The 15,676-nt window shown below is 41.9% G+C and overlaps 2 protein-coding genes across 2 annotated transcripts; one reads left to right on the top strand and one right to left on the bottom strand.

Moving 5' to 3' along the window:
• Positions 1 to 3,849, bottom strand: LOC119745720 (signal peptidase complex subunit 1-like). The gene is made up of 4 exons (XM_038222263.1): positions 3,685 to 3,849; positions 2,799 to 2,858; positions 1,451 to 1,537; positions 1 to 861 (listed from the first exon to the last, which is right to left on the bottom strand). Exons 1-4 carry the CDS (start codon positions 3,715 to 3,717, stop codon positions 721 to 723), a joined length of 321 nt encoding a protein of 106 aa, XP_038078191.1. The 5' UTR covers positions 3,718 to 3,849; the 3' UTR covers positions 1 to 720.
• A 102-nt stretch (positions 3,850 to 3,951) lies between these two features.
• LOC119745719 (tRNA pseudouridine synthase-like 1) lies at positions 3,952 to 15,289 on the top strand. The gene is made up of 7 exons (XM_038222262.1): positions 3,952 to 4,095; positions 6,566 to 6,635; positions 7,515 to 7,708; positions 11,283 to 11,429; positions 12,510 to 12,741; positions 13,447 to 13,609; positions 14,316 to 15,289. The coding sequence occupies exons 1-7, from the start codon at positions 4,049 to 4,051 to the stop codon at positions 14,375 to 14,377; spliced, it is 915 nt and encodes a 304-aa protein (XP_038078190.1). The 5' UTR covers positions 3,952 to 4,048; the 3' UTR covers positions 14,378 to 15,289.
• The last annotated feature ends 387 nt before the right edge of the window (positions 15,290 to 15,676 follow it).

The raw sequence follows: 15,676 nt of genomic DNA, 5'->3' as shown, positions 1-15,676 counted from the left end.
AAAGTACACGTGTACTATTTAATGTTGTATTGGAATGAATACCAATTATAATATCATTTCTTCGTCAGTAATTATAATATGAATGGTTTGTCTGAGGCATAGAGGGCACCGAATATTATGAGATATCATGTGGTTAACTGTTTACGTTAACAACTTTGCAATCACAATGAACAATTCACTAGCTTCAAATAATTATAGAAATAGACATATTTCAAAACAGCATTAAAAGAAAGCAAGGCTATCAGTGCTAAGCCATTGTATGAATTTAGGACCTTTGAGATTTTTAACCCTGGAGGAGATTTTCAACCCGGGTTGAAACTCTCGCCAAGGTTCAAAACAGTGGCAACCGCGAGAAACAAGCTTGGTTTGCAAGAACCAAACATGAAACGATGCAGGATTGAAGGCGGGTTGAAAAATCAAAAACTCAACCCGGGGCAGCACTGGGTTTGCCCAGGGTCGAGTTTAACCCGGGTTGAGAGGCTCTAGTGTGAAAAGGCCTCATGGGAGATTTAGTGTTGGTCCGAGACCGGGTGTGAATATCATCCCCCTCATACAGCCAACAGGACAATGATTTTGCCAACAAAAGCGATTGCTGCTCTATGTGCGCATGCAGCACACATAGAGCATTTTCTTTCTGTGTTTTTGTGTTTTGGAGGGGTTGCTTAGGTAAGGGTCCATAGGGGTGGGGTTTAACAAGAGAGATAGATGGAGAGTATTGGATCACTTGGTCTTTTCCTTCCTCCTAGAGGATTTCTTCTCCTTCGCTGGAGCAACTTCCTTGGTTTCCGTGTCGGCCTCCTCGCGAGGTTTCTGCCACTGGATGGGGCTCCGGCGGTAGATCGGCCAAGGGGGTAGCGTCAACTGCACACAAAAATTGGAGACACAAGCTTAGTATTCAAACAGACTGTGACAATGGCAGTGCACTGTCTTCTGCTACTTGTGACAATCTTTTATTTATTGTTACATGTATTTGGCAATTGGCCAGACAGCCCATGGAATGTCTGCCAACATATTGACGGAAAGAATGTTGCAACCTGACGCTGATTTTTTTCTTCATATTATCATCTCAATGAAGGTCAGTCATTGCAAAAATAATGATGACATGAATCTGGGAATGAGAAACATTTCCAATTTTGTTTGAAAATAATTTATTGGCATTTTATTGACTCTCCATAGACAACCACTGAAGTAGCGTCAGGCTGCAACATTCTTTCCGTATTGATAGCTGGGGTTCCTTGTTAAAAGACGATACGGAAGGAAATTACAGTTTTATTGTTTGGGAGGAAAACCCCTGAATGGCATTCCAGGGGAAACCCTATAAAATCAGGTAGGGACTGAAAACTGAATCCACATGTTGGCACAGGCGGGAATCGAACCTGGGAAAGAGAAAGAGAAAGTCCCCCTCAATATCTTCATACCTGATCCAACCAATGAACATCTCGATACTTACTATGCACGACAGGACGAACCCGGCTCCGAGAATGTAGATGGTCTGGACAAACTGCTCGCAGACATAACCCCAGATGAACCCAACAACCTACACACAGGAAAACCACAGTTATCCCATTTTTTTTAATGAAAAAAACAAGGCAAGTTTAATCAAGCTAATCCCAAACCACACACCAAAAAAAGGGTCTTTGTTCCTCTGCGACAACTAGACACTTGGGCCAAAAAAAAAGTCTCCGGTTTCTGGTATGCGTGCACGTCGCCGTAGCCATGCACGTGGGCAAAATTAGAAAGTTTTTTTTTTTTCAATGTAAGATGTCTCAATACCGCTAAACTCACTGGTTTGACTGGAATCCTGCTGCTGCACAATTTTAACGTGTTTTTAGATGAGGTTACGATCGAGAATAAGCTTTATGTGGCCTCTCTTGGCTCCCATATATTTTGCACTAAATTTAGTCGGGGAACCATTATGCAGTCATCAGCTGACATTTGAAGAAGAAAAACGAGGAAAAGGAAAAAAATCTGCGTTGCCGCACCACTTTTGGGGTAAGCTCCATATCAGAAACCGAAGACCTTTTTTTTGGCCTTAGCACTTTCATTTTCACCGAGTTGAATTTACAAAGACTGCTCTCCATGATGGCGCTCTGTACAAGGGGTCTTTTGCTCTGCGAAAGCATAACGGGTTTGTGCACATTCAGATGAAACTTGAGCATGTCGGGACTAAAATCCTGAGTTGCCATGCTGACCTAGTTCAAAAATTTTGGACTCTCAATACTGTGTATGAGAGTCCCAAAACTTTAAGGTATGGAAAACATGCAAACAAGAAAATAGACTGGCACCTAAAACAACCAGTCCAACACAGCTTCAGCACTGCATCAATCAACCGTGCCAAAAGAATTTAAGAAACATGTGGCATGAAGCGGGAACTAGTCTCAATTTACTACACATTTCTCCATAGTAAAGCCACCAGACTATTGACACTTATGAAGAGGTCGGTCTTTCCAAATAGTTGGACCATGGTTGGACATGTACCAGTCTAGTCTTTAGCCCTATTTTGAAATCACTTGACTTCCCTCTCATGTGCAAAATATTGAAGAAAAGTCTCCTTTAAAAATTGAATTGAGTCTGCAAACTTGGTTGGTGAAATACTGAGGACATTTTCTTTACCCCAGTGGAATTTTTAGAGAAATTTGCTGACTAATCTGTGAGTAAAGTGGGCCTGATTTAGTTGTGCACGTTTCAGAGCACTCCAGAGCCCTGTCTGATGCTGACCATTATAAAGAAATATATGGCAGTGGTCCCACGCTCGGATGGTTTATAACATGATTACAATTTTTTACAAGCAAACTCACAGCAAAGAGAAGGATGATTCCTTGGAACAGCTGCTCGGCAAGCTTTTGGCCGTTGTAATCCTAGAGCAGAACAAGGTGAAAAATAAACAACCATAATTTAAGGATGAACTTAATGAAAAACACAGATCACAGACTGGGTAAAAAAATGTCAAGTATTTGAGCAACATTGACAGTGGTTAAATAAGGGGAAGCCCTACATTAAGTTGGTATGTTTTGCACTGAAATTCGTCATGGTTGTTACAGCAGCCGTAATAAAAGTTTCAACTATCGTTACGGCACTGTGTACCGTGTACTGTGTACGCATCGTCAATGGAAAACTTTGGCGCTTCCAAATCCTACTTTTTATTGAAGTAGATTTTGGTGGGTTTTTTATGTGATCCTAACTTTTGAGAATTGTTTTTTTTGTTTAGTGAAAATAAAGTCAGAGAATCAATTAGTTGAAATTCTGGTTCCCTAGAGCCAATGATCCTGATGTTGAATACCGTCAGGTCAGGAAACCAGACGGCTGACTGCCACAGAGATAGCCACCGAGTTGCGTTAAAGAGTACAGCGCCCTCTGTTGATATGGATTGCCGCCGGCAAACCTTTCGTTAGTTGGCCGGCGTTACCTCTGGCAAAATATCCACTTCCTTTTTTTATTTTTGACTCTAATTTGATCAAAACAAAACAGGGGCCCTACACTACACGATCGCCAAATGTTTAGGTATTTACTGAGAAAACACTTAAGCCTACTTAGAAATTTTCAGACCAGTTTCATACATGTCATTGTCCTAAATGATCACAGGGTGAAAAATGCTGGCCAGATAGATTCCAGACATGCCAGATGGCAGAGGGGAATCTTTCCTACGATTTTACGAATCTTTTAAAATTGTAATGAGAATCTTACCATGTGAGTTGGTATTGATTTAATGTAGTCCATGGCTACTCAAAATCCTTTGTGGTTAAGAAGAGGAATGATTGACAGTTAATAAAGCGACAAATCACCGGTCTTCAGTTACGATCTGCACACACAAGTATGGACATGATGATGGATTTTCCTTTACACCGATGTGTACTTGAAAGCGCCACCAAGAGTTTCGCCGGAAAACACCGACAAATACCGGAGAACACCGACAAAATGACACCGGAGACTGCGGAATCGCAAGAGGGCGGGCATGACGATCACTGTGCACTGTGAATGGGAATTTCGTCTGCTACTTTGCTACTGCTAGCTCTTAAATCCAAGAAAAGAACTACAAATTTGTACAAGGATGGTCAGATACTTAATTCACTTCCAGTACTTTGGCACAAATTATTGGTCAGTAATCTTACGACATTATTCAGTAATCTATTTAAACTTAACACGTTAGACTGCTTGTCCCATCATAATCTAATATGCGCAATGTTGCATCTATTTCGTGAAAATTATATGAAACATATTTTTTGGCCGGTAACAGGTCATCTCGTACCTTGGGCAACTCGTACCTTGGACAACTCGTACCTTGGACAACTCGTACCTTCAACTCGACGTCATTATACCGAGTCGTACCTTGGACAACTCGTACCTTCGGCAAGTCGTACCTTCAGTTAAGACGACTCGTACCATCACGCGTAAGACAAGTCGTACCGTCAATCTGGATAATGATCCGAGTCAATCATGCGTGCAAGATTCTGACTATCAGGAATAGTCAGAATCTTTTGGTCTGGGAACCGGACTACCACTGGGCCTGCGGCGTGCGTCCTGCACGCGTGATTGACAGGTGAACGATCTGCGCGAGGGCATTGTTCAGTTGGACCATGGAGATAGCTCCATGGTTGGACCAAGTTGCCAAGAAGGATCCAGAAAATGTCGTAAATTACGCAGCAGCTGGGCAACTGACACTGGCAGCAGGTTCTAATTTTGTTATTAAGAGGGTGAGTGTATTTTTAAAGCATAAATGAACTGGGTTTGAAGTCGCAATGTGGAAATCACTTTCAAATTTCGGCGAGTCAGATTCCAAGATGGTGGACGTGTGGCCTATGTTTACGGAGGCAGTCCAGTAAACTGGCCACATTATGGGGCTAACACGCACTGTGTGCGCGGCATGCACAGGCCCACGCGGCATCCGTGCAAAGTGACACGGTTCTTGCGCCGCGCTGACCGGTCAATATGGACGTCTGTGCACGGTGACATTGATGCAGTCACCGGCATCGGTACCGCGCACGACCGACCGCTGCTCGCGCCCTCGGAGGCCGGCCCGCCAGGCCCAATGCGTAAAATAATGCTGCCTGGCAAAGCCATTAGATCTTGAATGTGGTTCTGTGAGAAGGAAATTAACTTTGACTTGAAAAGAATCGTATCGTTTCGGAGTCAAGGAACCCACACACTAAGTCGCGCACGTACAGTACTCTACTTTTTATTCTGATGGTACGAGTCGTCTTAATTGAAGGTACGAGTTGTCCAAGGTACGAGTTATCCAAGGTACGAGATGTCCAAGGTACGAGTTGTCCAAGGTACGAGTTGTCCAAGGTACGAGTCGCCCAAGGTACGAGTTGACTCGAAAGCTTTTGGCCAATCGATCCCGTTAGCTCGGTGGTCGAGTGGTAAGACATCTGCACTAGAAAGCATGGAGCCTGACTAAAATTTGTGACCGGAAAATGTCTAAGTAAAAAAAACAGTAACTGCACATGTTCAGTCCATATGAAAGATATCCGGCAAGCTAACGTTTACTAAAGGTTTGCCTTCTCCGGCTAAATGTCCACTGCCTTAACCCTAACCGCCCTGAATCCTCCAAAATCCTTTTTGCAAATTGGAGGAATTTGCAGGATTGAGGTTACATGGCAAAAGTGCGTTGCTGATTTCGGAGTATGCACTGTGTCAAGGTCTTGGGCCGAACCTTGTGTTGTTTATGCTCAGCCGTGCATAAATTTAGTTCTTGATTATACTTGAAATCCTCCGCACTGCTCAAGGATGTCACTGCCTCTGCATAAGCCTATTGACAGTCATAGCCGGAGGATTTTGCAGGATTGAGGCAGTGGTCACCCCTCCATGGACCATATTCAAGAAATAACGGAGGAATTTGCAGGATTGAGGCTGTATGCTATTTTTCCATGAGGCCAGTTGGAGGATTTTGCAGGATTGAGGCTACATCCTAGCAAAAGGGCCTAGGGAGTTAGGGTTAATCATTTGGCAGCTGTTAGTGTTATGTAATTTTCAAGTGCTACTGCTATCGTTTAATATGGCATGCCATTGGTATTGCAAATCTATCACAATTATATCTGTTTATTAACAGCCCTTCCAACCAATGTGCTTTGGTAGCTTAATTGGAAACTGTTGAACTAACATTAGTTACCATAGCGAAGTTCCTGGGATCAAATCTTCACTGTTACTGTTAGAATTTTCTTTTTTCCCTGTTCTTTTAACAATAGTTTTCTTTACTTTTAGGTTTTAAATCAAATCATCCCTTTTATTGAAGTAGATTTCATCTTTTTCATCAGTAAGTCATGGCTTTTGGAGGATTTTGTTTTTGAGGGAAATATACTAGCCCCAGAACCATTCAGTGGACAGTCTGGTTCCAAGGGCCAAAGATCCTGACGTTAATATCGGGTCAGGGAACCAGACGGTCGACTGCCGTATTGATAGCCACTGCTAAACTAAAAATCAAGCAATAGCCATAATGCTGTTTCCCTGGTATTAGAAACCAGGTAACCGACCAAAAAAGTTACAAAAGATAAGTACTCTGGGAGATTGTGATAGAAATTGTGATTTGAGTGGTTTTTTTTCATCTTTTTTTTGTTCTTTTTCACAGTGGTGTTGTGAAAGCCTCCAAAAATGCCATAGCTCGGAGTGGGAAGATTGGTGTACAGGATGTCATTGAGGTATAACTTTTTGCTTAGTTAGCAAGTACCTGTAGTTCAGTATAGTTTTCATTCCGGTGGCGTATCCGGGGGGGGGGGGGGGGGGGGGGGGGGGACTGTCGGATTTGTTTGTGAGATATTTTTTTTGTAACTATTTCCATAAATGGTTAGAGAGTTCTGACATGAAAATCAAAACAACAAGCTCCACAACCAATACAATGCGTGGTGAAAATTTGCATATAATTTTCAGTATGCATAAAAGTCAGTTTCGAAGAGCGCCCCCATGTGGAAGATGGTTGCCCCCCCCCCCCCCCCCCTCCCCATTATGGCGCGGATGTCGGAGTGCAAAATCCTCCAGCAATCCCTGTCAATATGTTGAGGCAGAGCCAGTGACATCCTGGAGCAGTGCAGAGGATTTCAAGTATAATATAGGCCTAAATTTTTGCACGGCTGAGCATAACCAACACAAGGTCCAGCCCAAGACCTTGACATAGTGCCTCCTCCAAAATCAGCCCCATTTTTGCCATATAGCCTCGATTCTGCAAAATCCTCCATTTTGCAAAGAGGATTTTGGACGATTTGGGAATGTTACAGTTTATATTAATAGGCAATGCAGAGACACTTTATTTGAAGCTGTTATATTTTCTTCTACAAATATGACCCCTAAATGTTCTGCTTTTTGCTCTCTCTCTGTTAAAAAGAGTAAGATGTAACACACAGCCAACCTGAAGCTTTAATATTCCTGGTTTGGCCTTTTTAAGATACACAGTGTTTGTCTCTGGTTCTTCACCCATTTCGTTGAAATTTTATTTTAAATGAAAGCGTAACGTTGCGCCTTCTCTTCTTGGAGGAGGTCATGTGATCACAGTGGCAACTAAAATGGCTTCCTTTTTTACCCAGAATGTATTAGAGAAGCTCAACCCGTATCGGTCGACCAAAATCTACGTTTCAAGCCGCACTGATTCAGGGGTGCACGCCTTGTGCAACACGGCCCATTTTGATCTGGTACGTCCGCCAAATAAACCGGAAGCGTTCAGGGACGAGAGCCTGTGTCTCGGTCTCAACTCCTTCATTCCAAGACGCGAGCAAGTCAGGTATGGGGAGCCATCATCTCTTGGGAAATGCAAATTTGCTCACTGTCTTGCTCTCATCAAATGTGATGCGATCAAGCTAAGTCGTTTTTCGGGGAACTTTCATTGTGAGATATAGGCCAAAATAAGGCCACTTCATCACATCACTTCATCCTATCTCTTGGTGTTTCACTTCCATAATTTTTATAATAAGTATGGTACCAGCATGCGGTTTTCACAGCAGTAATGCTAAGATTGTGATCTTTTCAAATCTGAAAACAAATACAAATTGATCAGGGTCGACAAACAACTCATTTTAGCTTGATCGCATCACAAATACATGTAGTGGCAAGACAATAAATTTGAGCCTTTCCTGAAAAGCATGACTCAATTAGCTTTATCGCAACCCAGCTATAGCGTCGTCGCAGCAATATTCTGGATAGTCATTGTTTTACTTGGACATTAGCAGCGCTAATGAGTTGAGCTACATTGTTGTCTTCAATGTCTTATTTGTGTTTTTTAATTTTCAGTGCACTGATGCCGCATCTTTAAAAATATTGTGGACTCCCTGTGGCTTTAATAATAATAATAATAACTAGAGCTGTATGTCTGTTTGCAAACAGAACACAGGGCTTTTTCGCATTTTACAAATATTTGTTTCGTTTGTCCTTTTGCAGTCACTTTTCAGAGTGCTTTATGCAGTTAAAGGTTGTTCAAAACGCTTAGAATAATTCCTAAAGTATAATTTTATCAAATGATGTCACTTGCCCTGCAATGACGTCATCCTTAAGACCCTTCTCAATGCACATTTTGTCATTGTGATTTTGGTTTGAACCAAGTTTAATGTCAATCCGGTGAAAGAAAGTGTGCAATTTGTGGAAGCACAATAAAATTTAAAATATCTTAAAATTATAAAAACCAAACGATGACGTCATCGTGACGTCACTTTAAACTTTGTATACTAGTACCATTATTTACCTACCCATTAAGTTTCATGACAGTCGGACCTTTCCTTATATGTGTATTTTGAAAATCGCATTTTTATGACGTCATAATGATGTCAGATATTTTGTTCAAAATGTTGTGCAAATACCTTTTACCTAACAGACCAAATACACAAAGAATTTTTAATTTTGCATGTTACGTTCATGAGATATGGCTAAAAGGTCAAAAACCTCAAATATTCATATAAAATCTCCGGATGACGTCATCATGGCGTCACCTAATTGGTTTTTTTACCTATAACACATCCCGGTCTAGCCACATACCAAGTTTCAACCCAATCAGGCTTACAGTTCTGTAGATATAGGACAACATAATATGTACGTAAATTTTCAAAAATCAATAAACAAAATTGGGTGATGACGTCATCATGACGTCATAGTCTTGGCATAATTTTTGTATGAGGGTCTTCCTTGGCTGTTACATTGATGACGATTCCAGATCGCCAAGTTATAGAAATGGTGGCTTGAAAACGTGTACAAAGTCAATGGGCTAACACGTGTACAAAGTTAACGGGCTAAACAAAATCCCACTGCAGAAAATTGCACCTTTAATTTGTAATTTGCCTTTGAACTGAAACATTTTTATGAAATATTACTTGATATTCTGACCCTTAGGAATATGTTCAATCGAATGACAGACCGAAAAAAATACGATTTCTCTTTCCTTTTCATAGTAATTCTCGGCTGAGGTTCAGAACTACTCAGTAAGATATCAGTGTTGTGTAGGAAAAGACTTGTGGAAAATCCCACTGCAGAAAAACTGCACCTTTAAATACGTAACATAGGGCTTTTCGGCATTATGATTTTTTATTATACGCCCCTGACTATGCGTATGCATGAACATAAAATCTGTCAAGGTTAGCCGAAAATCGGCTAAAACGGTCACTGTGATGTGGACAGGATTTGACGTCGTCAACACGTGCTCTGCAGGCTGACTGACATACGATGTACAGTATGTGCGTAACGTACGTGTATGAGGTATTGTCAACCTGAAGTTTTAAGCGTGCGCAGGGCATGTCCGAGTTCACTTATTGCCTCGAAGCTTTGATATGTTTTAGACCTACCCTTAAATCGACAATTAAAGTAAAAACTAACATAAAAACTGCCATGGTTGATTTTTCAGGAATTTTCAAATGAAAAAGGGTCTTTTTATTATAACTTCCGGTCTGATGACGTCATTTGCCTAAAACTTCGCACACGTCTTAAGTGGGTCAAGGTCATTATATACACCAATATTTAGGCGATTCCGACAAACTTCGCCACAGACATCTATTCAAAATACATTTTTGCTAATTTTCAACCTGTCGCTAGAGGGCGCTCGAAGATTGCATGACGTCATTGGTAGATGATTTGAAGAATACTTTTAGCCAAGAGACTAACACCGTTAAAAGCAAGTTCATTTCTATTACCACTTTTAAATAATAAGCCACTTCCGGTTTGGGCCTTTTTCGACCGGAAGCAAGGGTCACGTGATTGCACGCACACTGAATGAAATAAAGACCTCAACCTACTCTACCACTTGCGGCAACAGAATGCTGCGGACGCGGACGGTTGATTTCTTATGCATTTTTAAATATTAAAAGTGTCACAATTTAATTGCCTATAAATAAACACTGGATGACGTCATCATGACGTCATCATTCCACAATGTTGTTTGAATTAGGGTCTTTGCTTGGACAAAGATTGGTGTAAATGAATTACTGGCAAAGAGTCGAAAATGCCCTTTGAAAATCGACAATTTTTTCTTAATTTTTGTGTACAAAGTCTATGGGAAAAATTAAATATTCAAAAATCTATAATAAATTAGTCAATGACGTCACCATGACGTCACTCTTCGGGGCACATCTCTGCTATAAGGACTATGACTATGCTTAATTTGAATGATGTAAGACGAAGATTAATACCAAAAGTGGCACTGAGAAAAAACGTGTACAAAGTCAATGGGATTTAGGCGACAAAAAGAAGAAGAAGAAGAAGAAGATACAAAAAAAATGAGAACAGAAAGAAAGGCTTTTTCGCAAAATTGCGAAAAAGCCAATAATCGGCATTTAAGAACTCTCTTATTAGTAAACTAAATCTCAGCACTTACAGTATTATTATTACCCTGATCATTGGGTCAATTAAACATTCCAAATACCATCTCAGCTCCCTGGGGAGTATACAGCTCGATGCTGCCTGTTAGGCGCAAGCAAGCTAAATCAATCACATAACCATCTCTGCCCTCACAGGTACCCATTTACTCCTGGGTGGAGAGAAGCAATGAGTGACAAAGTGCCTTGCCCAAGGGCACATGCACCATGACCCCGCTAGGACTTGAACCCACAACCCGCAGCTTTACCCACAGACCACGAATCCAGTGCCCTTAACCACGAGTCCACAGCACTCCAGATCATAAGACTTTAGTCATAAGGATTTGAAAATTAGGTATTTTTTGTGCATTTTAGTACAAAATGGTGGGTACAAAATAGCCTGTAGGGTGTCCAAATACCCTGTATTCCTCTCTGGCTAAAAGATTGCAACCCCCTCCTACTTAGTCAATGATTCCTGTGATTTAATGGCCGAGATAATTTCCCGATCCTTATTCTGTCATCCAGGGTTATCGGAGCCAGGAGGGTCCCTGACAAATTCCACGCCCAGCACAACGCAATCTCCAGAAGTTACTTGTACAGGATAGCAGTCGGTTGCACCTACCGCTCCTTGCCAGTAACGGAGAAGGACAGATGCTGGGCTATTAAGAGTGAGTGAGTGTCTGGAATGTTTCAATGTTTTTATTGTATGCAAGCGTTTTAAAGGGAAGATACAACATTTGCAAACATAAAAAAAACGAAATGATCAAATTATCACGAAATATCTTACTGGATTGTTAGGGAATGACAGTCTAAAGCATCCTGTATTAAAAGTTGTGGCTCCTGGTGTGCCAACATTTTCAAGAAAAAACTGTATTTTTTTTCAAAAAAAAAGACAAAAAGTGCTCCTAATTTTTTTGTATTTAGTTCGTCTGCATTTTCTTTGCAATTAATTACACACCTATGAGACTGCAAGCCTGCTAGACTGATTCCTGGTCTTACAATTCCCAAAGTCTATAAATTGCTCCGTTTCATCTTAAGTGGGGTCAGGGAGCCAGACTACAAGAATATGATTGGTTTTCTTGGGTTTTTTTTCCAGCATCCACAAATCCAAAACGTGAAACAAGTCAGTGTAACAATATTTGCTATAACATACTAATCCTCTAAATCCATTTATTTCTGAAAATTGCAGCAAAAGCAAATGTTGTGCATTCCCTTTAAATTACCCCCGTGGGATATTAAAAAGATGACTTGACTTGAATAGGAGGAGTCTTGGTATAAGACCGCATTCGGCTGTGGTTCCCTTCATATAGTCTGGTTCCCAGACCTGATAATTATTCCCGACATGACGACATTGATGGCCCTTTTCAAAGCTTGGCTTCGTTTCGATTTCGCTTTATCACTTTAAGCTTTTAATGTTCTGATCAAATTTTGAAATAAATCACTTGCTTCGTAATATCATACAGTCATGATAATACAGTTTGATGTTTCTGTAAGATAACATTGACTAATGTTGATCTGGAATCTTCAAAATTAGGCACCCAAATAGCACTGTTAGCAGGCGGTGCCGAATGAAGACCGAGGTTTGGAAAATCTCGATAACGGTTGTCAAATTCAAAATTGTACATGACGCAGCAAAAGTTCGCCCATACAATCCGAGTACATGTGATGCACAAAATCGTTGTTGAATGTATTATTGAAGAACATGGTTTTTTTTCTTCAACTTTTTATAATTTTTTTAAAACACTCATTCAGGCTGAACATTGAAGCCATGAAAGAAGCAACGAAACTCTTCCTTGGCACACACGATTTCTCAGCATTCCGCAGCGCATCCAAAGAGAACAGCTTCAAATCGCCCATCAAAACGATAGACCGCATTGAAATAGCGCCCTCGCACGGCCTCCTGGACCGGCACTGGAGTCGCGGCCACTCCCACATCCAGTTCTGGGAGGTGTCTTTTCGAAGTCGCTCATTCGTGTACAGACAGGTATTGTGTGCACGTGTTTGTGTGGTAAATCCTTTTTTGTTTGCTAGAGATCAAATGAGACAAAGTAAGAAGGCGGAAGATGATCAGAGCATACTGATCGTAACATTGAGTTTTTGAGAACCCCACATCTTCCCGAAAGAGATTTCTACATAGTGTTACCACCACTAGTCCACTCGTGGAGTGCTGTGGCCTCGTGGTTAAGGGCACTGAATTCGTGGTCTGTGGGTAAAGCTGCGGGTTATGGGTTCGAGTCCAGCCTGGGTCATGGTGCGTGTGCCCTTGAGCTAGGCACTTTGTCACTCATTGCTTCTCTCCACCCAGGAGTAAATGGGTACCTGTGAGGGCAGAGATGGTTATGGTGATTGAATAAGCTCGCTTGTGCCTAACAGGCAGCATCGAGCTGTATACTCCCCAGGGAGCTGAGATGGTATTTGGAATGTTTCATTGGCCCAATGATCAGGGGTAATAATAATACTGTAAACGCTGTGATTTAGTTAACTAATAAGAGTGTTCTTAAATGCCGATTATTATTATTATTATTATTTCAGTGAATAGAAAAGGGGATTAGAGAGACAAATGTAAAAAAGAATTAAAATTGATTGATTTTATATGAAAATTGATGGGGATGTGGCTTCCCCTCCCACCTCCCTCCCCCCTACCCAATTTATGTGGTTTAGTCACCGGACTTTCTTATTTCGTCACCAGATACGCAGAATGGTCTCTGCTCTGGTTTCGGTGGGCAAGGGCAGCCGATCACTGGAGGAAGTGAGAGCAGTTTTAGAATCTTGTGATAACGCTCACCCAAAGACGAGTCCCACGGCCCCACCAGATGGACTTTATCTGAAAGAAGTCTTGTACAATGAGGAAGGTAAGGAAACCACAGGATGAATCCGAGGAGGGGCAGGGGCGGATCTAGCTTTCAGAAAACTGAAGGGGGAGGGGGTGGAGTCTTGAGCTTGCCAAAGGCACGCCCTGCTAGGAGGTCCTGGAGCATCCCCTGGGAAATTTTGAAATCTATGATGCTTTTCCCTGCATTCTAAGGCAATTCACGAATAAATGTAGGAATTTTGGCATTCTGTTTATTATTTTGGCCCCATTTGACTAGTTACACAACAACATCCAGCGGCTGAATGCGGGGGGGGGGGGGGGGGGGGGGGGGGGGGTGTTCCCTCCCCCCATCCCGAGATTTGCTACTGGGGGGCGGGGGGATACTACGCATCCAATTTTTTATAATTGAAGTCATTGTGAAGGTCATGTTGGTGTGTGCGTGTTTCAGATTTTGGGGTAGAATTTATGTATCAATGAAAAGGAAAAAAAGGCATTTTAAAATTCTTAAAGAATGTAGGTTTTTGTTTTCAACGTCACAGTTCTGGAGTTTTTTTTGTCAAGGCGCAGTGGTCATTGAATCCTGCAAACTAAACCCAGTCATTGGGAGGGCATTACATGTGGCACCTCACTCGTCACTTTTTGTTGGCATGAGTGACTGTGAGCTGGATGGGAACTTCCAGTGAAATCGGTTATCCGATTTCACTTAATTTCAGTTAATCTTTCTGTTTTTCTTTTTCTGTTTACAGATCTTTCACTGGAGAATATGCAGGAGTCTGAAAGCTCAGAGATTGTACGGCCCAATTTATGACAGTCATTGGCTGTGCTGAATTTGAATCCTGTTACCACAAGTATGCAGCTGATGGTGGAGAAAAAGTCGAGATTGGGAAAGCATGTCTTACGTTGCAGGTGCTTTTGGTCTTGCACCTGTTGTTTTGATACTCCTTGTATGGACAGAATGGCATTACATCTTACACCTTAAAGGGTACCTGAAATTAAAACACTTTTATCGAGGAAGGCATTGTAAGATGTCTATAAACACTTAACCATTTCACAAAGTTCACAATTTTAATGTTTTGCTCATAAATGGCGACCCTGAAAAGAATAAAATATGAAGCGTGCCCCCGCCCCCCAAAATACCCTTTTTGGCCGCTGGCCGGATCCCCGGTGATGACGTCATCGCCAGAACGTAACCACGCGTGCTGCTCGCCAACGACCACGTAAACACAGCCATATACACGGTAAACGTCCCGGGTCAAAATCATGGCGGAGTGAATTAGTTCGTCAGATTCATCGTCAGACGTCTCAGAGAGCGACCTTGATCGTGATTTTTTCTGATGAATCATATTCCGAGGATGAGCACAGAGACGAGTCAGGTCAGATAGCGCTGTATATGTCAGAGCCAGAGGTTTACAGCGAGAGCGACGATGGGTCCAAAACAGAGATTTGGGGAACCCTTTTCACACTAGCTAGAGTCCAACACGGCTTCTACACGTTTCCGGCACCTGCTCTACACGGGTAAAATCCAAGCCTGGTCGGGATCAGGGTATGAGAGGCTGTACCTGGGTAAAAATCTACCGCCAAAAACATACCAACTTTAAAAGACCATGAAATGAATTTACTTGGGCTCATATTTTGAGCAACTTTGCACTACTCTCAACCAGTTCACGTCGGACGACGTGTATGTACACGCAAAGGTTTTGAGGTATTCGGAACGGATGATGGATAAACACGCAACGAACGAGGCTGGAAATATCTGTCAGCGACCGCTCGCAGCGAGCGAGGCTGAAAATATCAGGGTGTGCTGCCTGCAGATAACGGCCTGAACCCGTCTGGCGTCGAGGTTCATGAAAAACAATCCCGCTCCTGGGTCCGGTCAATGTCAAAATAATACCTGCGCGAACTGGTTAACTGTATGACAACTATTGAGATCCCTTTTGAATTAGTTTTTATTGAAAGACACACTTTTTTGAACATTCAAATTTTCCATGCTTTTCTTGACAAATGAGGGCGCTGTTGCTGTGATCTCATTTCAGGAAGACACTGTTCAGTTTAGGGGTTTTCTGTTCAAATTGTGAACCCAAAAGTTGAAAACATTTGTGAGAAAAGT

This window comes from Patiria miniata, unplaced genomic scaffold (assembly GCF_015706575.1).
Source record: "Patiria miniata isolate m_02_andy unplaced genomic scaffold, ASM1570657v1 HiC_scaffold_7, whole genome shotgun sequence".
Taxonomy (NCBI): domain Eukaryota; kingdom Metazoa; phylum Echinodermata; class Asteroidea; order Valvatida; family Asterinidae; genus Patiria; species Patiria miniata.
Note: the sequence above shows the minus strand (reverse complement) of the source record. Positions and strands in the feature narration are given on the sequence as shown.